Source organism: Pelophylax lessonae, assembly GCF_965119305.1.
Source record: "Pelophylax lessonae genome assembly, chromosome: 1".
NCBI classification, from domain to species: Eukaryota; Metazoa; Chordata; class Amphibia; order Anura; family Ranidae; genus Pelophylax; species Pelophylax lessonae.
In genome coordinates this window covers 525,540,235-525,564,874 of record NC_138768.1, presented here as the reverse complement: position 1 = coordinate 525,564,874, position 24,640 = coordinate 525,540,235, and the positions used below count along the sequence as shown (strand labels likewise).

Here is a 24,640-nt window from a genome sequence, read left to right as displayed (position 1 = left end):
CTGATCTGTGTAAACTTGAGCAAAGAAAAATGAAGCATATACCCTTGACTATTCTCTTGCTCTGCAAAAAAATTAAAATAAATAAAATAAAGTAAAATGAAACAAGGAATCCAATGTTTGTACCTTGATGCCACCACTTCTCATTTCTTTGCCCCATTTTTCACAGATCAGCCAGAGGATCTGACAGAAATTTGACATCTTTCACAATCAGATCATGTAAGGGTTACACTTTGATTTTTTTTTTAAGTCTACACACATGTGCACACACAAACTTGAATTGCTAAGCTCACTTTTCCCTTTTTCCAATCTAGATCTCAACATCCCTTGGCAAAATTGCATGGATCGTCTATTTTGGAAAGACATCATTTGGAGTTTGGAAAATTTTTGCTGGCAGATGAGGTAAATGACTAAAATTAGCAACATATACAAGTCAGTTAACCACTTTAGCTCTTGTTCTTGCATGTCCTTTTGAGACTGTCACAAACACAATGCCTCCTGCGCTTAGGAAAATAGCCCCTCCAGATGGGTATGTTTAAATCTTCATTACACTTGAAAGCGGATAGCCACGGTCTTGCTACCCTCAAAGACTTGGGAAAGTCTAAAACACTGTAACCATGTAAAAACACACAGAGGATGCACCAACCTAGTGCGTTACCCTGAGACAAATAATTTATTGTATTAAAAACATGGTAAGTATTATACTCACAAAGTTGCAATTGTTAAAAACGCATCACAGATCTCAGCATAGTTCCATCCAATTTGTGATCAACATGTTTAACAGATAAAACAGAAACTGAAGACCCCCATGGGCTAACGCGTTTCAAGGAACTGGCTCTGAAGAAGAGGAATTCCTCAAAATGCGTTAGCTCTGTTTCTGTTGTATCTGTTATATATGTTGATCACAAATTAGATAGAACTATGCTGAGATCTGTGATGCGCTTTTAACAATTGCAACTTTGTGAGTATATTACTTACCATCTTTTTAATACAATAAATTATTTGTTTTAGGATAATGCACTAGGTCGGTGCGCCCCTTGTGTGTTTTTGTATGGTTGCATGTCCTTTTGAACCTGGGCAATTGTAACAAAACAACATGTATCAAAACAAAAAAGTGCCTTTTTTTACTCTGCTTAGTTTTAAAACAAATAGTGTTACTATATACATGTACTGTATACATGAAGTATACATTTCATTCTATCATTTTAACTAACCTGGATTTTAGTGCACGCAAAGAATTTCAAAGAAAAGAAGGAAAATGTTTTGTTGTAGAGATGTAAATGTTATGTTGAGGTGTGCTTATTACACTATATTACCAAAAGCATTGGGACACCTGTCTTTACACACACACGAACTTAAATGGCACCCCAGTCTTAGTCCATAGGGTTCAATAATGAGTTGACCCACCCTTTGCAGCTATATCAGCTTCAACTCTTCTGGGAAGGCTGTCCACAAGGTTTAGGAGTGTTTCTACGGGAATGTTTGACCATCCTTCCAGAAGCCCATTTGTGAGGTCAGGCACTAATGTGGACGAGAAGGCCTGGCTCGCAGTCTCCACTCTAATTCATCCCATTCTGTCAGTTTAGGTCAGGACTCAGGCCAAGCTCCTCCACCCCAAACTTGCTAATCCATGTCTTTATCTACCTTGTTTGTGCACTGGTGTGCAGTCATGTTGGAACAGGCCATCCCCAAATTGTTTCCACAAAGTTGGGAGCATGGAATTGTCCAAAATGTCTTGGTATGCTGACACCTTAAGATTTCCCTTTACTGAAACTAAGGGGCCAAGCCAAACCCCTGAAAAAAAAACCCCACTCCATAATCCCCCCTCGACCAAATGATTTGGACCAGTGCACAAAGCAAGGTCCATAAAGACATGAATAAGCGAGTTTGGGGTGGAAGAACTTGACTGGCCTACACAGAGTCCTGACCTCAACCCGATAGAACACCTTTGGGATGAATTATAGTGCAAACTGTGAGCCAGACCTTCTCATCTAATGTCAGTGCCTGACCTTACAAATGCGCTTCCGGTAGAATGGTCAAACATTCTCCTTGACTCACTCCTAAGCCTTGTGGACAGCTTTCACAGAAGAGTTGAAGCTGTTATAGTTGCAAAGGGTGGACCAACTAAATATTGAACCCTACAGACTAAGACTGGGATGCCATTAAAGCTAATGTGCTGGTGAAGGAAAGTGTCCCAATACTTTTGGTAATATAGTGTATATTGTATTTATTAAGCTTTTAAACAATGTTCAAGCACTGTTTGCAGCCACTGCTATCATACATTGCAGGTCCACGCTTTCATTTTAACAGCTTGAATTTTCTTGGCAAAAGTGGCTGGGGAAGTTGCAGCAGTGGGAGAGAAACAGGACCAACAATGTATGCCGAAAGTACTTCTTTGAAAGTTCGTATGGCTTGCACTGCATGTTCAAAGTTATCTATTGGTTAAAAGCTTTCAACAGTTGTATATGTTAACCTAAAGACAGAAAGCCTAAATAGGTTATACATTTTAAACAATCATAAAATCATAAACTTTTATTGCTTAACAATTTAGTACCCCTGTATTATATTTTATGTAATGTGCAGTTTAAAATAATCTTGTTCTGTATTCTATTCAACATGTCCAGTTCTATGGGCCCATTCACACTAGTGCTCTAAGGTAACACATGCTTTATTGCATGTTAATGCAATACACCTTAACACAAATATGTTAGTTATAGTGGTCACCATTCATTTTTAATAGCACTCCAAAGCACATACAGTGCAGCACACCACAAGACACAGATGTCAACATTTTTTGAGTTGTGGTGTGCTGCTATGGCATAGGTGTATTTTTACCTCCCCTAAGGAGCATTAACAGCCCATTCGAAATCAAGACACTCTCATATTGCAATGCACATTACCATGCTGCAACGATGTGTTCACAGGCTCTGTAGGTACATACAGACATTCTAATAGCACATTTAATTATGTTTATATCCTGGGCATTGGTGTGTGCAACCTATTGCATTAGGGTGTGCACCCCAGAGCACAAACATGCATGTGTGCACGCCTACTATCCTGGGATTCATTTAGTAAGGAGAAGAGAACGTTTTACTGGCTGGACACTTGTATGGCTGTGGCCAGCTTTACAAAGCAATGGGTAAGTTTTTTTCTTCTATAAACTTTATTACTGCTAAACTTTACTATACTTGCAGTTACAGTAGTTTGTTATATGTGCTATTTTTTCATATGTTTATCACCCATTTGCTTTGCAGAGCATGAACATTTTCCAGAATCTAAACAGAAGACAACATGAACTTGTTATTCATCTGATGGATATTGCTATCATAGCCACAGATTTGGCTTTATATTTCAAGTGAGTATACAAAGAAGTTAGTTATATGAAATGAAATCCACAAAGTTTCTTCTTATGTTTCCCCTAGCCACTTAGCAAACACTCTTCCCTGTTGCATTCCCTTTAATTTGAAATTGATTAAAAATTCAAAAGGGAGAATACAATATGCTTCTATTATTTCTGTGGCACGTATGGGGACCTGGTGATTTACGATATGTATGGCCATTTTTTTTCATTACTATTGAATAAATTAGGGATGGTTAAAATCCTTGGCCAGTTTAATTTTTGCTATTTGTGTCCTGTTGGGGAGATTTTCCTTCATATTCTTCTCCCAGAGATACAACAGACAGAGAGAAAAGCTCTATACAGTGAGGTGAACAGAGCCATCTTTAATGCAGGCCAAATGGGGTAGCTGCCCTGGGCCCAGTCATTGTTGTGGGGCCCAAAGCAGCTGCCCTTTGAGCCCTCACTGCCTGCAAATAGTTGATACGTGGACAAGAAAATGTTTGCCCAGGGTCAAATCAATAATAAAGACAGCCCTGGAGGTGAATAGTGCTCTTAGGCATGGATAGGTGTCCCCGTTGCATTTTTTTCCCTGACCTCTTCTTCTATTGACAACTCTAATATTTTGAAATATATTCTGCCCTACTCTATTCAAAACTAAAAAAATATTTTGGCCATACATCAACATAACTTTTCATCAGCTACAAATATTGACTGACGCTTTATACAGAATTTCTTAATTCCTGATTTTATATGTAACTTGTATTGGGACAGGGGAATGTTGTGAAGTGAGTATTCATTTTTGTTATCTATATCTTCTTAGAAAGAGAACAATGTTCCAGAAGATTGTTGATCAGTCAAAGACTTATGAAGAGCAAGACAAATGGGTGGATTACTTATCGCTTGAAACAACAAGAAAAGAAATTATTATGTAGGTGTCCTGTCAACTATGCTGGCAGAGGGTATTGCAGGCCACACTACATCATTTCCTCCTGGTGTAGGCTCATGCGCACAAACTACAGTTTCCATAAGCCATCTGAATGAAATAGCTGGCTGTTGGAGGTGTTTTAGGTATTACTCTAAGCTTCCAATCAAAAAATTGTATGGGGATTGGTGTGAAAAAGACCACAACACCTAACTGCAGTCAAATCCCAAGGGATCACATAATAATGCCAGTACTACCATGAGCACACTACATAAGGAAGGGTAGGTGAACAGACACCCAGCCCAGTTACTGGTCCCACATAACAGGAAACTCCACAAAACAACAGTTTGTAGCAAAACGCTGCACCATGTATATTTAACAGAAACATATTTTCTATCACTTGGATGGGTCACTTCAAAATGTATGGAGAATACTTGGTGCAAATGTTTTCATATATACAGTATGTGCTAATAGATTGATTATCAAAGACATTTTGACCAAGTTTGATCCAACCTGTCAACACTATTGAGTTTAAAGCTGGTCATAAACTATACAATCTCTTTACAATCTCCTTTAGACTTACCAGCATTGTGTAATATGAGGATAAACTCAAAGAATTCATCGCATTGGTATTGAAACATGTCGGCCCTTGCACTACATAGTTGATGGTACATGTAAAGGAAATTGTAGAATCAGATTGTATAGTGTATGGTCACTGTGACGGACCATCCAGCACCCAGCTTGGGTGCTTCTATCAGCATACAGCTTCCTCCAGTCTGGAACCAGAAACCAGGTAATATTGCTGAGCACCCACGAACCAGACAACACTAGCTTAGGTGCAAACTGGAACTGACTTTATTGTAAACTCCCACAGAATATATACCATGCAAGATCAGGTAAGAGCTACCCTAACAATGCAAACTGTAAACAGTAGTCTCATTAGCACATCTAAGGAACAGCCAACAGCTAACAGTGATATAATTAAAAAATAGCCACCTAGACAAGCCTAGGTGACTCTGACTGATCCCACTCCACCTCAGACTGTCCGCCACCAGTCTTCAACACTCTATGAGACAAAGCTCATACAATGTTCCAGCAATCTGAAAAAGTGGAATTAATTTATCTTCATAGATTTCTTGAGGGATATGGTTGATACATATAAGTGGAGGGGTTTCTTCAACTCAACTCAGTCTACAGGAAGGCCACCATATTTCCTCGGACCAGTAACCTCTACAAGATAAATTTTACACCTTTCCATCCACTCCCCAAGGGAAGTGTTATTGTCCTTATTCAGAGAATGAATCCAAGCCAAATCCCCAGTCTCCTCCATGGGCCATAATCAGTGGGTAGGATGTTTGCCCCTAGTCCCCTCCAAAAGCCTCTGTCTCAGTTTGGTCTGTCACATTTAGGGTCAAAACTTTAACTCACATGGCATGGCAACTTTAGTAGATATAAACGAAAGAGAATATTTCCCTGGGACTTCGAATGAGGTGAACCCGGATGGCCCCTTGTTATAGAGTAAATGTAATGTCAAATTTATTTGCAAATGAAGAAACTTCATCATACATAAAGTACATATACACAATCAAAACTGGTCAGTAATATATACATGATAATATACATGCTTGTAGATTGCAGTCATAAGGTTACATAATGATATAGAAGCATCTTTCTAATTCGACACGTTTCGTGAGCCACTGCTCACTTTTTCAGTAGTAGAGTAGATGCGCATAGACATGTCTAGAAAATATACATAATGTCAATTTGAGAGTATGTATCGTGATGGCCAATGAGGTATAAAAACTCATAAAGGACCCTATTATGGAGATCCATACTTACAAATCGCGTGAGTCGGGATAGCAAAACAACACTCACATTCGGTGGCGGCAAAAAGGTCTGATCCAGGAGCTGAAGGTGTGGGACCATAAAAACCCAGCTGGGGAACAGTTAGAGGATAGGTGTGACATATGTGTATTAAAACATGTCCCTTGATATCCATGATCACTAGCTGAAACAAGTATATATATATGTGTAAGTAATATAGAAAAAAAAAAAACTGCATCACATAATAATGTTAGCAGAAATAGAGAAGTTGTCTATGTAATATGACCACAATACAGCAGAGACATGAGTATAGGGACAAAAGGGAAAGGAAAAGTGCAACCAGAAGGTTGGACAAGATAACAACGAAAATGAATAAGGATATGAATGGTGCATCCCTGTAAAAAAAAAAGGGGCAAAATAGTGAGAAAAGTCAGTGTCTAAAAAATGTGCACAGGATGGAAAAAAAATAAATAAAAATATTCCAACTGTGAATCATTGATGAAATCTATCTAAGTGTAACAGAGTAAGTGTGTACCCACCATTGTTGTGAAAGAAAAAAATCATGTAGGATGTCCTCCATGTGAATAAAGAATGTGAGAGCCCTATCCATTATCCTCCCATATATATCCCAGATTGGATGTGGTGGGTCCCACCACTAACGCCATGCACAGGTGGCTAGGGAGAACGTGCAAACGCCAACTTTAACGCCAACTGGCAACTTTAGTAGAGACAGTAGTATAATGACCTTCTCTGTCTCTATTTGTGGCAACTATTTGAAAGGCAGGAAGGACCAAGTGATTAATCAAGTCTGTCCTTTTTATTTGTTTTAATTTTTAGGTTTTTTTTGAGGATACATTAATGTTGAACTCAAACATGTTTGAATTCACATAATATTGACTAATTATCTTTGTTGGACATTCCAAGCATTTATTACTAATATTTTCTAATGTCACCGGTAGCTGTCACCCAGTGGTGTTCGTTGTTACCCTGTCAGCACCCTGCCGAAATACATTGAGCAGACATGATCAATTATTGCCATTATTGAGAAGCTGGTCTAGAGCAAAGACATGCAGTTGACATTGGATTGAGCACAAGTAGACAAAAAGTAGCTAAAAAAGGCTGGTAAAGGCCGGTGGAGATCAACAACACTGAGATTAAAAAAAAGGGTAAAAGAGTGTTTAAAAAAAAAAATACAGTTAGGGTTTAGATTTGATTTAACATTTATAACTTAACTAACATCATTTATTTATCTTGAGGGCCATGATGATGACAGCTTGTGATTTATCTGCTATCACGAAACCATGGGAAGTCCAGAGCAAGGTTAGATATCGATTAATAATTTTCTATTTTTTTGTGCAATTTATATATAGTTTTACCATCTGAATGTATACATGGTATAATCATATATTTAGCTATAGTAGTTCATATTCATATTTCATTTTTTTTCAAGTGTTCTATAGTTGTACTTTGCAGTTATGCTTTTTATGTTATCCATCAAATACAATTTTTTGGTTTCTGCTTTTTTTGTGGGCTACGTAAACCCAAAAAATTGGAAAATACACAAATATCTTTTACAAGATATGTTTTACTGATCTGAAATCCATACACTGAAATTGAATTGGTTGCCATGGGTTATGGGGGTTTGAAGTTTAAGTATTTTGATAATAATTGCTTACCACTTGACCTTCTGGAAGATTTTACCCCCTTCATGACCAGGGCATGTTTTGGTATTCGGCACTGCGTAACTTTATCTGGTAATTGAGCAGTCATGCAACACTGCACGCAAATTCAATGTCCTTTTTTTTAGTGAGTTGAACGAAAAAAAAAAACCTGACAGTTCAGCTCAGAGTTTCTGTACTAACAATCTGATGTGATGTAGTACAGCGATCTCCCCCGCTGTCCCCCTGTGTTCTGACAGCGGGAGCCGATTGGCAGACCGTTTTCGATCATGACACATCTACAGAAGCTGGCCGAACAGCCAGCTTCTATCAGACCGGCTGCCATACACACGGGCCGAATATTGGCAGCTTTGACCTGGCTGATGCCGCCCGCCATGGTCAAATCATGCAACTCCCATCTCATTAAAAGCAAAATCACATGCAGATGTAGCCTGAAACTAGTTAGGAAGTCTTATTGGGAAGATTCTAGCAAAATAAAGTTGATCAAATATAATTTTGTAGATTTTTCCTAGAAAGAAAAGAAAAACTATGTATATTAGGGTTAACTGAAAGAACTACAAAACTGTCCCACCAGTACAACATCCAAACAATCTAAATAAGAAAGATCAGTTTTAGATGACCATATTCTAAGCTGTAGATTGTCCTGGTAATTTAGTGGAATAAATATGTTAATATGCTCATTTTTTTCTCATGTTTTTATAGGTGGCTCTTCTAGTCGCTGCTGAATTCTGGGAGCAAGGTGACCTGGAGAGGACAGTACTCCAGCAACAGCCAATTGTAAGATGTTTTGCAAGGGCCGCATACTTCCTAAACGTTGCCACTGGTCTGAATTATAAGAACAGTGATAATAAGCAAATTACTGTAAATGATACCAGCTAATCAGCACAGTTGTGTACTGTTTGTAATATTTTTTTTTTTATTGCAGTAACAGTTTATTTTTATGACAAGCTTTCAGGGGTCTACCCCTTTTTCTAAGTGGGGTTTATTGTGACTACAGGGACACAACCAAGGGAGCAAAACCTTGCTGCAATAAATGCTGCAAACTGTGTAGCCATATCAAACCAATGAAAAGTATTACAAACACAAAAGGAACATTCAGCATTCATACAGCTGCACCTCCAGTAATGTGATGCCAGTGTAACAAGTGCAACCAGGGATGTTACATTAGTTAGACTGAACAGAAACTACAATAATTAATGAATCTACCCAGACCAGGGTCTCCAAACTATGGCCCTCCGGTTGTTCAGGAACTATAATTCCCATCATGCTTAGTCATGTCTGTGAATGTCAGAGTTTTACAATCCCTTATGGGATGTGTAGTTTCGCAACAGCTGGAGGGCCGGAGTTTGGAGATCCCTGACCTAGACTATGACTGCTCAACCTGTGGCCCTCCAGCTGTTGTGGAACTACAAGTTCCGTGAGGCATTGCAAGGCTGTCATTTAAACAAGCATGATTCCCAAAAGAAGGGGCATAATGGGACTTGTAGTTCCGCAACAGCTGGAGGGCCACAGGTTGAGCACCATGACCCAGACACACCATATAACACCATAAGGAAGATGAATATTGCACACCTGTGGGACAGCAACCTCCTTCTCTAATCCATATCTAACTAAAGCTGGCCATATCTGTAAGGATTTCTCCCATTCAGTCTAGTGGTTTGATTGAGAGAAGATCATCAAATCCCCTATTAATGCTAAACAGCGAGGATGGATGACTTTCCAGCTGCTGGCTGCTGTCTTCTGACAGCTGGCACCAGTGGTTGTCAGAATACTCGAACAGTGACTGCAGCTGATTGGCTGCACTTTTTGCCCAGCTCCTTTTATTTCTCAGTTGAGGCCTGTGTAGCTGGGTGGTGTTAGCAGGGCCATCAACGGCTTCAAAGTCGACTGATTTTTGTAAATCACCTGAAAAAGATTATACGCATTTGTTAGACTTAAAAAAAAAAGCAGAACAGGGGTTTTTCTTTCATTCAAATTGTATACCAAAAAAAAAACCTTGTGGGCTGGATTTACTAAAGGCTAATAGACTGTATACTTTGCAGGTGCAGTTGCAAGCATTTTCCCCAGAGCTTAGTAAATGTTTTAAAACTCTGCTGAATTCCATCATCCAATCATGTACAAGCAAAAATGTTTTGTTTTTTATGTTTTTTTTTTTTTATTTTCCATGCACCTTTATTTTCCTTTCACCTGATTGTATACTCTTTACAAAGTGAAACTTTAGCACATTATATTTACTAAGAAAAATTAGCGCAACTGCACCTGAAAAGTACACAGCCTTTAGTAAGACCCCTAAATGTCAATAAAATATGTATACAAAATATTTAGGCATTTCATTTAGTCATAGGGGCATTTTTTAAAAATCAGTAAATGTAACAAGCATTAAATATTTACTGCAGGGGAATTTTCCTGCTGAATAAATTTTAACACAGATATTGATTCACCTACAGTAAGTATATGATAAATGTCATATTTACAATTTTATAAATATGGCCTGTAGAATTTTTTAAGTTAACCAACAAATGCTGTTGCTGTTAATTTGGCCTGAGCTTCTAGGCATCATTGACCTCTGGTTACAAAAGGGTTAATCGTGCATTTTTGGATTTTTTTTCTATTATTAGTTTATATTGTAAAAATACTACTTTAAAACACTCTAAAACTCTCTTAAAAAAAAAAACGTTCGTTCAGTTTTTGATTTGACATATCTTGCAAGTCATGTTGGCAGCAATGATAAAGTAGAGTAGTACAGTTTTTTTTCATAAAAACATATTTTTCTTTGACAGCCAATGATGGACAGAAACAAGTCTGCAGAACTGCCAAAGCTCCAGTGTGGTTTCATTGACTTTGTGTGCACCTTCGTTTATAAGGTAAGTCACAAAAAACAGACATAAACTTTTCATTCGTTGTACAAACATAAGAAAAGATAGCAGAAGAACTGCTGTAGTAAGGTACATTTTTACTTTTTTCACAATAATGTTCTATGTATTTTTGCTCCACATCCACAGGGCATTTGGAAAATTGCTAATAACTACAGTGTGATTTAAAAATGTATAATTTTATCCTGGAGAAATTTAAGTATTTAGATGATTACTTTATCATGTTTGCGTAAATTTACTTTTTTTTTGGGCAGTTAATCATTCCAACACAATAATGGTAAAACGGTTCTATTCTATAAAGCTATTTATTCTCCTTAAGGCAGTTTTTGCTATAATAGGTTTTTTTTTTAATGAATTTATTGTGAAAACAAACTAAACAGTTGAGTTTAAACAGTAATAAAGATGTCAGCGCCTAATAAATAACAAAAGACAGCAGCTTGCAATCAGTGTGAATATACAAACACCAAAAAAAAAAAATGAATAAAAAAGAGGTTGCAGCGCTAAATAAGTGACTAAGGGCCCTTTCACACGGGCGTTCCGCATGTCCGTATATCATCCTATTTAGTTGCGGCTGATATACGGACATAATCTATGTCAATGGCATTGCGGATGTCAGCGGATGACCATCCGCTGACATCCGATTTGCGTCCTTTCAGTTCTGTTCCGTTTTTTGGAACGGAATAGAACCCTAGTTTTTTTTCCGTTTAAAAAATGGAACGGACGCAAAATCGGATGTCAGCAGTGTCATCCGCTGACATCCGCAATGCCCATAGACATACATTATGTCCGTATATCATCCGCAAACGGATGGGATGATATGCGGACATACGGAGTGGATGACACAAGTGTCATCCGCTCCGGGAAAAAAAAAAGTGCCGGAGCGGATCGCAATGCGGTCCGCTCCGTGTGAAAGAGCCTTTAATGATGAATCTGTGTAAATAATCCAGTCCATCAATAAACAAAAAGTCCATCAAGTAATATATCCATAAAACTCCAATAAAAAGTGATATTCCGTATCAATGTAAATCAAGTAGACACCATCAAGTGCTCCTCCACCAAAGTAAGAAGTGAAAACTCACCAGACCAATCTGCTGTCTTGTCAGGACAGCTAAACAAGATAGCAGATTGGTCTGGTGAGTTTTCACTTCTTACTTTGGTGGAGGAGCACTTGATGGTGTCTACTTGATTTACATTGATACGGAATATCACTTTTTATTGCAGTTTTATGGATATATTACTTGATGGACTTTTTGTTTATTTATGGACTGGATTATTTACACAGATTCATCATTAAGAAACGTATTTAGCGCTGCAACCTCTTTTTTTATTCAAACAGTTGAGTTTGATAAATTTGTCAGAAGCTATGATGTAATATTCGTATTCATTTTTTTTTTTGTTTTGGCAATACACTGATATAGGGTTTAAAAAACAAGCAAACAAAAAAACATAAAAACTGGATCTGTGATTGGTTGGGACCAACCATAATGACACAAGCCTATTGCCATAAGAAAATGCAATGCAAACAGCATTTCTGGTGGTTTGGTATTGTTATAGTATGAAATATTTCATATAATTAAACATTTTGTTTATTCTTATTATATAACACTGAGAAGTTCAACAGGATTTTATCAAATACATAAACCTTTTGAAGTGCAATTCCTATTCACAAACAATCAAATGATCTTATACTTTCTTTTCTATCACTATCCTGCTGAGCACTGCTTTAGTAATTGCCCATTGAAATCTGAGAAACTCACTGTCAGGAGTGTCCATCTACTGTGTTAGTTGCGGTGCTCAATGGATCAATATAACTTTATTTTAGTGGAGGAACATTTTTAGACTTTAAGTATTACAGATACATTTAATACTCTGACACTGAAGTCAAAATAAACAAAAAAAACAATCAATACCCATTAATATCAGAGTACAAATGTAGGGGGATCTATGTTTGTTCATGGCTGGAGATGGAAGTCAGTAGCATGCTGTTATCTACAGCAGCATAGATTTTCTACAGTCTTCAGAAGACTTCTGTTGTTTCCTTCATTTTACAACAGCAGAAAGGGGAGTCAAAAAATTGGATACCGTGAAATGTATGCCATCATCCCCAAGAAACTAGGACAAAAAACAAGGGGTAGTAGGGGCCAAGAGAGGACCCAAGAAAGCGGGACTATACCGGCATAACTGGCGGTTGCAGGAATACAAATACAACACTCATATATGTATAAAAAATATATTCATTTTATTACAAAAGAATAAAAAACATGACAACAAGACATACAGTATATAAAATATATACCGGTCCGTGTGTGTGTGATAACTGTGTACCAAAAATACCACACTACTGGATCCTAATATATATTTTGCAGACTATTGGTCCCTGGATAAATCCGACGCGTTTCGCATTCATTGCTTCATCAGGGAATTGCCAAGACCAAATAGGTACTGCACTAAAGAGAATATAGTGAAAATACAAAAATTACAATCATTATAAACAAATATTTCATATTCATACATTGATACATATTGCGTCATTTTTCAACTATAATTATGCTAACCTCAAAATAGGACAGACAAGATGAAGGGATATCTCCTCTGCAGGCGCCGGGAGGCCAATATGTGTGGATCATAAAGGTGGTGGTATAATATTAGCATAGGCACAAAAGCCTAATATAGATGATAATATATATATATATATATATATATATATATATATATATATATATATGGATGAAAATACCATATGGGACATAATAGCCTCAATTGCGACTTGAAACCCTCAATGCAGATGTAAAAAAATAAAATCCAACCAAGAAGGGAATTTGCCTGGAAAGAAAAATACCAGTATCACATATGTGTATTTATCTGCATTTATCTGAGAACAAAATCCCCCTAAGGGGGGGGGGGGAGATAAAAAAGGACAGCTATGTCCATAGATATATCTGGGAGAGGAGGGGGTACAACAACCTTTCTCCCCACGAACCACGAACCCCACACAGAAGGTCCCCACATAGGCCCGAGCTACATACCTCCTCCAGTAAAAACAATAGCCAGATCCCAGAATTTGGTAGCTGTATAATCCACAATACAAATGGAAAATTCCCATCTAAACACCGAGATCCATAAGAGCTGAAAGTTCACAGAACTATGGCCCAATGATCAACCTTCTTGGTTGGATTGTATTTTTTGACATCTGCATTGAGGGTTTCAAGTCGCAATTGAGGCTACCAGCCCTTCTCCCCAATACATCCCCTATTATATCTCATATGGTATTTTCATCCATATATATATATATATAATATCATCTATATTAGGCTTTTGTGCCTATGCTAATATTATATCACCACCTTTATGATCCACATATATTGGCCTCCCGGCACCTGCAGAGGAGATATCCCTTCATCTTGTCCATCCTATTTTGAGGTTAGCATAATTATAGTTGAAAAATGACGCAATATGTATCAATGTATGAATATGAAATATTTGTTTATAATGATTGTAATTTTTGTATTTTCACTATATTCTCTTTAGTGCAGTACCTATTTGGTCTTGGCAATGCCCTGATGAAGCAATGAATGCGAAGTGCGTCGGCTTATCCAGGGACCAATAGTCTGCAAAATATATATTAGGATCCAGTAGTGTGGTATTTTTGGTACACAGTTATCATACACACACAGACCAGTATATCTTTAATGTACTGTATGTATGTCTTGTTGTCATGTTTTTTATTCTTTTGTAATAAAATTAATATATTTTTTATACATATATGAGTGTTGTATTTGTATTCCTACAACCACCAGTTATGCCGGTATAGTCCCGCTTTCTTGGGTCCTCTCTTGGCCCCTACTACCCCTTGTTTTTTGTCCCAGCAGAAAGGGGACAACCTCAATTTAAAATGAACCCGAGTTCACCTTAAGGACTCCTCTCAGTGTGGTATGAGGCCACAAAAAAAACAAGCAATACTTACATGGGCTGTTTCATTGCTTCTTAGGAGTTTTCTCGATTCCACGAGGAGATTCAGCCAATGTTGGATGGTTTGTTGAATAACAGAAAGGAATGGAAAGCTCTGCAGGATGAATATGAAGCCAAAATGAAAGTAATTGAAGATGAGAAGAAGAAAAAGGAAGAAGAATTAGCTGCTAAAAAAGGTGTGTGACCAATGTACATTCATGGAGCCTCGTGGGAAATGTATTTTTAGTAAAGATCAACTAAACTCCTATTTAAAAAATATTGATTACAGACAGGCTTTTTTCTATGTATTTTCTGTAAAAAATAAATGATCTTACTTTTTTTTTTCTAAATATGTACACTGAGCCACACATGTGCAGCTCAGTGATGGTAACTGCTGGGTGCCAAGGTAAAGGACATCCCCATGTGGGAAAATTGTTTAATCTCAGGCCAGCCAATCAAGATGATCGAAGACACTGCACCCAGAAGAAAACCAGATGGAGATGTCAGCATCAGGGACAAGGGGTAGTGTCGCTCTTGCAGCAGCACTGGATGAGGGTGCTTTGACTGCCATAATGTGCATATTAGCTGTGCATACTTGCACATTATAGTAAAAACCCTGGATGCTAGCCTAGGAGTTCAATTTTGCTTTGAGGAAAATGTACTCCAGAATGCTCTAATAAACAAATATTAGCTTCCTAGTTTAATTTGGTGCTTGGAGCCACCCTACCTTCTATACATTCTTATTGGTCCAACAATCTCATTGATGGCCCTATTGGCTAATCAGGAGGTGGAGAAGGTGGCATGGTGTATGACTATGTGTCATCTTCAGAAATTAAGGCTCCAAGGATTCTTCAAAAGTAAATTGGCACTTTTTGCAAACACCTGGAGATGTCTGCTATGCCTTTTTTTTTTTTTTTTTTACAATGGCAGAATACAGCATCAAATGTCACTAGAAGTTTGCTTTTTTAACCTCCCTGGCGGTATGATTTTGTCAGGAATTATATACCAAAAGCGGTACTATTTTTTGCATGGAAATTTGGCGTTATGTATTAAAGGCCTACAATTCTTAGTAAATACTTACTTAAAACTTACCAAAACAAGACTCTAGTAGACATCCCAGATGTGATAAATTTGAAACACAAACACATGAATTATAATCTAATCAATAATATAATTTTATTCAATAATGCAATGAAAAATAATGAAATTTGTCAAACAAAGAAATTCAATACACATCCTGAGTGTGAAACAGTTTGAAGCATGGAACTAGACAAAGTCCGACGTTGCAATCCGGACAATAGTACCTTGTTTCCTTTCGGACTTTTCTTCCATTGCCATCCTTCTTAGAACCGCAAACGACGCACATCCTGGTAGGCGCTAACTTTCTTGCGGTTGGCGGTGCAAAGTCTACAAAATGACGGCCTGTCAGGCGTTCTGGATTGCCAGCGTCAACAGCGCGTCGTCCGGGTCTGTTTGCAGATACTGATGGCGTTGGGTGGTTGACGAAAATCTGCTCAGCCACCTTCCAGATAAAGTCCAAATGAACAAGAGGTATGGTAGTGTTTGCTTTATAAAGGATATAGGCTTTCCAAAGGCATTGTTCAAGGAGATGCCTGAAAATCTTTTTGTAGTACTTTTTTTGTTGCTTTCGCATCGCCGGGTAAAATGTCATTGCCTGATCGGCTCGGTCGACGCCTCCTATTGTGTGATTATAGTCGATCACGACTCGCTACACACTCTGACAGTGTGAGTTGAGGAGAGCCGATAAATGGCACTTACTCATTTACATGTGACCGGCTGTGATTGGACACAGCCGATCACATGGGTAAAGAGCCAAGTCATTGGCTCTTTGCCAAGATTTGGGTCGCGCCATGTCCTAGCAACATGGCGAGACCACGATCGCTGCACTGCGCGCCCCCGCGGGTGTGCAAGAGAGGCTGTTCTGGTGCCCGTCATATGACGGCGTCCCAGAACAATGACGGTGGATGGTCGGGAAGTGGTTAAACTAAAGAGAGCAGAATCTGGAACAGTTCTGCATAGAAATCAATCAGCTTCAAGGTTTTGTCTATAATGTGCATTAGCAGCTCCTAGGTAGTTGTCACATAAGAACTCAAGAATCCACATAATGAAAAGTATTAATCCAATGATATTGTTTAGCTAATTAGTTGCATTCCAACTGATTCCCTGTTGTTTTATGTGGAATAATCTGAGATAAGGTGACTTCATATTAGGTCTTCTGAGGGCTGTCTGCTTCTTAAATGAACAATTAGTTACATTTGTAAATGGACAGTGTAAGCTTTACTGTGGTTAGAGAGATCACCATGGCCCAAGTACCCCAACAAAAGCCAATAACTTAGTGTAGAAGTGACAGATTGCTGCTGACATGGTTTTGTAGTGGGGATTATTCTAATATATTAAAACAGTTACCAGACAGAGGACAGCATTCCCAGACATCGTCGTATTTACAATACATTTAAGATAAAGAGATTTATAAGCTGGAAGGATTTGTTGAACTAGTGCATCCCTATTACTCCTATTAGATGGTAGTGACACTACTGACATTAGTCGGTGGGTTCATGATATAATGTGACCTGATTTCCTATTTACTATCTAACTAAATCACCATTTTCTATATACAGCCCCTGCTAAAATCAACCAAAATTCAAGCTGTGGGTTGCTCTGTTAGCACCACACAGCTTGACAAACTTGAACTAAAAAATTGAAGGAGCCAGGTGGAAAATTGTTGGACGAACAGTGATTCCATCCAATCAAATGCAGTCACTGTTTGGGTATACAGACAGCCACAGGTGCAGGGTATATGCCTCCGTCGTTCAGTGTGGATGTGGGAATTGAGAGATGTCCAGCCTGCAGGGTTGAATGAGAGAAATCTAGCTATGTATAGAAATGTGTAGTAGTTTTGTTCATGTTTTCTTTATTTATCAACATCTCCAATAATAAAATTGATTGTTAAAAAAAATTGTCAGCAAATTAGTTGTGAGCAGTACTAATGGGACATGCTAATAGGAGGAGAAAGCACAGTAAAGGGGTATGATCTCATCAATCTGCTGCTCCTCCTTTCACTGTCCAGTCACAGGCTGGAGAAAGAGCAAGACCTATAAGTGTTACTGAAAGAGGAGCTCCACTCATTTTTGTGTTTATTAAAAGTCAGAAGCTACAAAAAGTGTAGCTGCTAATTTTTAACCACTTCAATACAGGGCACTTTCACCCCCTTCCTGCCCAGGCCAAGTTTCAGCTTTTAGCGCTGTTGCATTTTGAATGACAATTGCGCGGTCATGCAACACTGTACCTAAACCAAATTTATGTCATTTTTCCCCACAAATAGAGCTTTCTGTGGTATTTGATCACCGCTAGGTTTTTTTTTTTTTTTTTGCTAAACAAATAAAAAAAGACCAAAAAGTTTTGAAAATTTTTTTTGTTTATGTTATAAAATTTTGTAAATAAATACGTTTTTTTTCCTGCACTGAAGAGCTCTGATGAGGCAGCACTGGCAGGCACTGATGGGGTGGCACTGATGATGAGACACTAATATGCAGCACTGATGGGCACTGATAGGTGGCACTGATGTGCAGCACTGATGGGCACTGATAGGTAGCACTGATATGCATAATTGATGGGCACTGATAGGCAGCACTGATGGGCACTAATAGGCGGCACTGATATGCGGCACTGATGGGCACTGATAGGCGGCACTGGTGGGCACTAATAGGCAGCACTGATGGGCACTGATAGGCGGCATTGATGAACACTGATAAGCGACACTGATGGGCACTGATGATCACTGATAGGCGGCACTGATGGGCAATGATGGGCACTGGTGGGTGGCACTGATAGATGGCAATGATGGGCACTGGTGGGCAGCACTGATAGATGGCAATGATGGGCAGCACTGATGAGGAGGGCACTGACAGGCTCCCTGAGCGCTGATTGGCACCCCTGGTGGCATGGGTAGGCATCCCTGGTGGCCATGGGTGGGCATCCCTGGTGGCCATTGGTGGGCAATCCCTGGTGGCTCTAGTGGCATCCCCCAAGGGTCTGCACTGGTAATCAATGCTCTGATTACAAGCACAGACCCCCCCCCCCCTTGTCAGGTAGGCTGCTGATTGGCTCTCCTCTACTCACGCCTCTCAGGCGCAAACTGAAGAAAGCCAATCAACGGCACTTCCTATTTACTATGGACACAGCAGCTGATCACATGGTAAAGAGCCTACGTCATAGGCTCTTTACTGGGATTGGAGATGTGGTGTGTCAGAGTGACACACTGCACCACTGATCGCCGTTCTGCGCACCCCCCAGGGGCGGGTAGAGTGGCCTATCCTGCTGGACATCATATGATGCCCAGCCTGGATGGGACAACCACTTTGCGGCCATCATTTTACTATATGACGGGCGGGAAGTGGTTAATAAACACACACACACCTGTTCCAGGATCCAGCAATGTGGTCACCCAAACCATTGCTTCTCTCCCTCTCCTCTCCTATCCACAGTGCTGACATTTCAGCTGGGGCACCCGCCTGTGACAGCTTGCGGCCTTACAGCCGGATGCGCACTACCCATGCGTGAGTTGGTAGGGAGGGGGAAAGGAGAACTTCCACTCATATCGCCCAGGTAAGCTAAGCAGAAGTGGGAGTGGGTACCTGTCAAAACGAGGTACCCGCTCACCCCCAAGAAAAAAATTACATACCAAATGTGGCAGTGGCGGGGGTAGGAGTTTCTTAAAGAGGAACTTCCCCTACTGGGTGGAGCTCTGCTTTAACTACGTCAGGGAAAAATAAGGACTTCTGCCCTGACAGGATTATGCTGTGTGACACAGCTTTGAAAACCTTAGCAGTGTATTGGCAGAAACAGACTCCAATCTCCTGAACCATATCAGTCCACATGCTCTCAACATTGGGAGGGTGCCTTGCCAGTGGGGACCTATCTTTGCAAATTACCTTCTTCCCATGTTGATTAGGACAAGGGGCCACTTTCCCACAACCCTGGACTGGTGGTTGTGGGAGTTGGCGGACAGGAGGAATATTAAAATCTGGAAGCCCACTTAAAAAAATAAGAGTGCCCCCAGATGCTGGTTTCCCTCCTATGTGAAAGAGTACCTCTACTCATTCCCCAAAAAAGCATCTTGTAACTAGTAAATAAACACATGTCCACTCTTTGATAAGTACTTCAATAAAAAGAAAACTCCCCCAAAATGTCCCACAATGTTAATCAATCATCTGTCATGTTATCCAGTGATGTAGAATGACAATTACCAAAAGAAAAACACACATAATGAATGCTGACTATCTACTCCCTATGACTGCTCACTGTAAATGATAGCTCCTGCTCCTAGGCCCTACAGCTGAATTTTAACAAGGAAGCGGGTTATCCTAGGTGGTGTCATCAACCAAACATGGACATGACCGTGCTGATCAGTGAGGTCTCCTGGGATACCCCACTCTTTGTTCACATTAGGCTGTTAGCTAGGGAGCTGTCATTCATGGTGAGCAGTCATCAGGTGCAGATTGCGTCTGCGATTTGCATATTGTTTATTTAAGCAGGTTGGTGGTCATCATTTATTGTGACTGAGGTGAGTCTACATCACTGGAAGATGTGATTGACCATTAATTTACATCATAGGACATTTTTAATAAAGATTTGTTAAAGTGCTTCAGTGTGTTTATCTACATTTGTTTGTGAATGAGTAGGGGTACTATCTACCTCTTACTTATTGTTGTTTGGAGAAATTACCAGTTCACCGTGTATACAAATACTGTAATCAATCTCAGATACTTAAATTATCAGTATGTTTTATAAGTGTGATTTAAGAATATTTTACTTGTGTGGGGATATTTGTATTATTTAGCACATTTTTTTGCGAATGAGTATGGATATTATCTACTTCTTACGTATTTTTGTTTGGAGAAATTACGAGTTCACCTGGTGTACAAATACTGTAATGAATCTCAGATACTTTAGTTATCAATATGTTTTATAAGTGTGACCCAAGAATATTTTACTTGTGTGGGGATATTTGTATTATTTAGTACATTTTTTGTGAATGAGTAGGGGTACTCTATACCTCTTACTTATTTTTGTTTGGAGAAATTACCAGTTCACCTGGCTTACAAATGCTGTAATGAATCTCAGATACTTTAATTATCAATATGTTTTATAAGAGTGACCCAAGAATATTTTACTTGTGTGGGGATATTTGTATTATTTAGTACATTTTTTGTGAATGAGTAGGGGTACTCTATACCTCTTACTTATTTTTGTTTGGAGAAATTACCAGTTCACCTGGTTTACAAATACTGTAATGAATCTCAGATACTTTAATTATCAATATGTTTTATAAGTGTGACCCAAGAATATTTTACTTGTGTGGGGATATTTGTATTATTTAGTACATTTTGTTTGTGAATGAGTAGGGGTACCCTCTACCTCTTACTCATTTTTGTTTGGAGAAATTACGAGTTCACCTGGTTTGCAAATACTGTAATGAATCTCAGATACTTTAATTATCAATATGTTTTATAAGTGTGACTCAAGAATATTTTACTTGTGTGGAGATATTTGTATTGTTTAGTAAATTTTTTTGTGAATGAGTAGGGGTACCCTCTACCTCTTACTCATTTTTGTTTGGGGAAACTACCAGTTCACCTGGTGTACAAATACTGTAATGAATCTCAAATACTTTAATCATCAGTATTTTTCATGAGTGACCCAAGGATATTGTACTTGTGTGGGGATATTTGTATTATTTAGCATATTAAGGTATTACTCTCTATGTGCAATAATACTGACATTAAAAACAGTCTTTGAGTTTGTAATTGCTTCAGTAAATTAGTTGCCCAAGTATCAAATGTAATCATTATATCAAACTGAGTCAGTATCCTGTGTCTGATAATTAATGAATAATTTAATAAAGTTATAACTTAATTGAATGGGTAAAGTAATATGATTAAATAAAGTTAATAGATTATCAATAAACGCCTGATAGCATGAACATGGTCTGTTACCTACTGAACTTGTTTCCTAGATCTGCACAACATATTTAATTATATTGCCCTTAATCCATAAGCTTCTTGAATCCTCTTTTGCTAAAGTCACTTTAGTTATTCAGTCAATTTATTTTCAATCAGTTGTCCTTAATTGTCCAGGTGACATGGCATATTCTTAAGTAATGCATGGCATTAAAATGTAACACACCCTAATTTTGTTTAAATAGTGTTTTCCAGTTACAGTGTTTCAAACAAAATTGTAACAAATATATTTGTGCAGCTATGTTTTGCACCTAAAGGCATTTTAACATAATTATATAGAATAGTATATCTCCAAAAGTGTATGCAAGTATGAATTTGTTAATCTGTCTATGATCATCTTTTATTCTAATTTTTAGCAAGCTTCACAATTTCCTTCAGTCATAATTTAATTTTTCTAAAAATTATTTTTTTACCGCAAAAACTCATGAAGGATTAAAAGACCAGGCCAATTTTGACACTTTTTGTTTACATTTAAAAATCATTTTATTTTTGTTAGAAAATTACTTAGAAACCCCAAACATTATATATTTTTAAAGTAGAGGTCGTATAGAATAAAATGTGTGCATTTATTTAATGAATTTTAATGCAAAAAAACACAATATAATACCCAATTGTTTGGTAAATTATAAAAGATGATGTTACACTGAGTAAATAGATACCTAACATGTCATGCTTTAAAACTGTGCAGTTGTGCAATGGCACAAACTACGGTCTTTAAACATTTCCAAAGCCTTTACAGGTCACTGGTTTAGAGTTACACAGGAGGTTTGGTACTAGAATTATTGCTCTCAGTGAACACCGCTTAAATAAGCATGCATGACCTATGTATGCATTTGATACTTTTATTGATATCAAAAGGAATGTAAACATCCTTTGTGATAGCAATAAGCAGTGACAGGTCCTCTTTACTGAGGCATCTAGACCCCAGATCTCTCCTCTGCCCTGAAAACATCTCATGAAACCAGGATCGGTTTGAACAGATGCTTTTTCCAAGGCAAAAGGGCTTATTTACATTCTGTAGAAATGGGAAGTCACAAAAAATACTAAGGGCTTCTGGTTTGTAATACCATAGAAATACTCAGGGACGTTCCTGTCCCCGATTTGCTCTACAGTAAGCTTGCTGAACCACCCGCGGGAGAGCGCAGAGAGGCACCGGAGGATAGCAGGAGAGGGGGGCACCCCTTCTGCCGCCTGTAAAAGCAGTCCAGCGGCTATTTAGGCACTAGGATTGCTTTTAAAAGAAAAATCAACAGCTGACAAAAAAACAATACCAGGATGATGCCTGTAGCTGCAGGCATCATACCTGTCTAACACGTCAAACTGCTGAGGTGAATATACGTATTGTGGTCCGCAAGTAGTAAAAAATGAAGCAATTCATAATCGTGAAAACATTTCTTTAAAGGGAATTAGTGCTGTATTTTGATTGATTATTGAATTTTCAGCACCAATTCACTTTATAGAAAATGTTTTCACTATTAGGAATTGCTTGCTTTTTATATGTATATGATAATTCATTTTCTTATAGATGACACATATTTGTTTGATATTGATCAGATTTTTTTTATTATGAACATTTGATTGCACTAGCCCTTTAGTTGTTGAGAATAAGGTATAGGGGAGTGTAGATATGTGCTGATTTTAACCCATTCATCTACAATGAATGCAATATGAACTGCTTTTCCTGCAAGTAAGCTTAGCATTAATGTCAACAAGTATAATTTACCTAAGCTTAGTGTACTACATAGTATTACATGAAATACTCATTTTACTCTATAGTATACTTGTACATATATTTAAAAAATTGTTGCTGTGATTCCAAATTTCCCTTCACCATGAAATCAGAAATGGGTGTAAGTGATCCTTATCTTCATCCTTATCTTCATCCTAAGTACCACCTCTGTGTCCACTAGCCTCTCACTGCTTATTTCTTGTATATCGCATTTATTAAGATTATCCAGTGGACCTGTTAAACTGTTCCTTCGCCACTAGATGTCCTCAATAGTGTAAACTGAAACCGATTGTTTCACTTATAATCCTATTTCCCACAGATCATCTCTCCATAGAATATATGATGGAATATATGGAAATAAATATCATAGTGTAGTATTTTGAAAAATATATTAAATAAAATGCTCACCCACTCACATATAAAACGGATGAATCCAGCGTCTGTTACATGAGCACTGGGCTCGTTCCTGGATTCGCGTCACTTCCGGTATCTCTGGTATCTCTCTTTACGCCCTACGAGTTACGTCACCATCACGTGACTTCCTCAGGGGATCAAATTTTGGGTTGTCCCCAGAAACATAATAGAGAGGAAATCTTCCCATATGGACACTAGTCCTGGTGACCTAAGGGTTCCCCAAGGAATTCCATTAATTTGCAGGGATTTCCTCTCAGTTCCTGTTTGGCTATGTGATAGGAAGTGAAGGGGAATCTCCGCTATGGGACACAGATGGTGAAAAAAATCTGACAGGGGTTATAACCCTCCCTTGCTTTATCAAAAAAAAAAGGTTTGCTTATAGTTCTACTTTAAATACCCTATTTGCCTAAGTCAATATTTGCTTTAAAATGCAATTTTAAAGGAAGTATCTCTAATATAAAAAAATGATTTTTTTTATTCACAGGTGCTGCTGCTGGAGGTGGAGGGGCCAATGCTGCTAATTCTTCAACTTGCACATTAATTTGAATTCTTCAACAACAAACATATTTTGTACCTCATTTTGAAGGAACTCATATCTTGAAGATTTGTTAGCTACAGTAAATATGGGTTTGTTAGAACTCACACAAATCAATTTTGCTGTTATACAAAGTTCATCTTGTGACATTTGTGAATATTTTTGAATTATATTCTATATGGCACAGATTCCTGCAGCATACCCAAAGACCTGATGGCCTTTTGGCTACAATATTTCTCAAAAATGTTTCTAAGGTAACATCAATGCAGAAGTGCGGGCAATTCTTAATCCTTGTCAAGGTGGGTTGGAGCTCTCACTTCTGCCAAAGTCAAGATTACC

At 38.3% G+C, this 24,640-nt stretch overlaps 1 protein-coding gene across 1 annotated transcript in view; it reads left to right on the top strand.

Moving 5' to 3' along the window:
* LOC309568894 (rod cGMP-specific 3',5'-cyclic phosphodiesterase subunit beta-like) overlaps window positions 1-24,352 on the top strand; it is a gene marked incomplete at its 5' end in the record, with an annotated part of 100,398 nt that extends 76,046 nt beyond the window's left edge. Inside the window, 8 exons of the mRNA XM_082274673.1 lie at window positions 312-399; window positions 3,252-3,352; window positions 4,158-4,265; window positions 7,340-7,403; window positions 8,465-8,539; window positions 10,543-10,626; window positions 14,624-14,780; window positions 24,251-24,352. Coding sequence (XP_082130799.1) covers window positions 312-399; window positions 3,252-3,352; window positions 4,158-4,265; window positions 7,340-7,403; window positions 8,465-8,539; window positions 10,543-10,626; window positions 14,624-14,780; window positions 24,251-24,312 — 739 coding nt within the window. The 3' untranslated portion in view covers window positions 24,313-24,352. The remainder of the gene's footprint in view (window positions 1-311; window positions 400-3,251; window positions 3,353-4,157; window positions 4,266-7,339; window positions 7,404-8,464; window positions 8,540-10,542; window positions 10,627-14,623; window positions 14,781-24,250) is intronic.
* Between the last annotated feature and the right edge of the window lie 288 nt (window positions 24,353-24,640).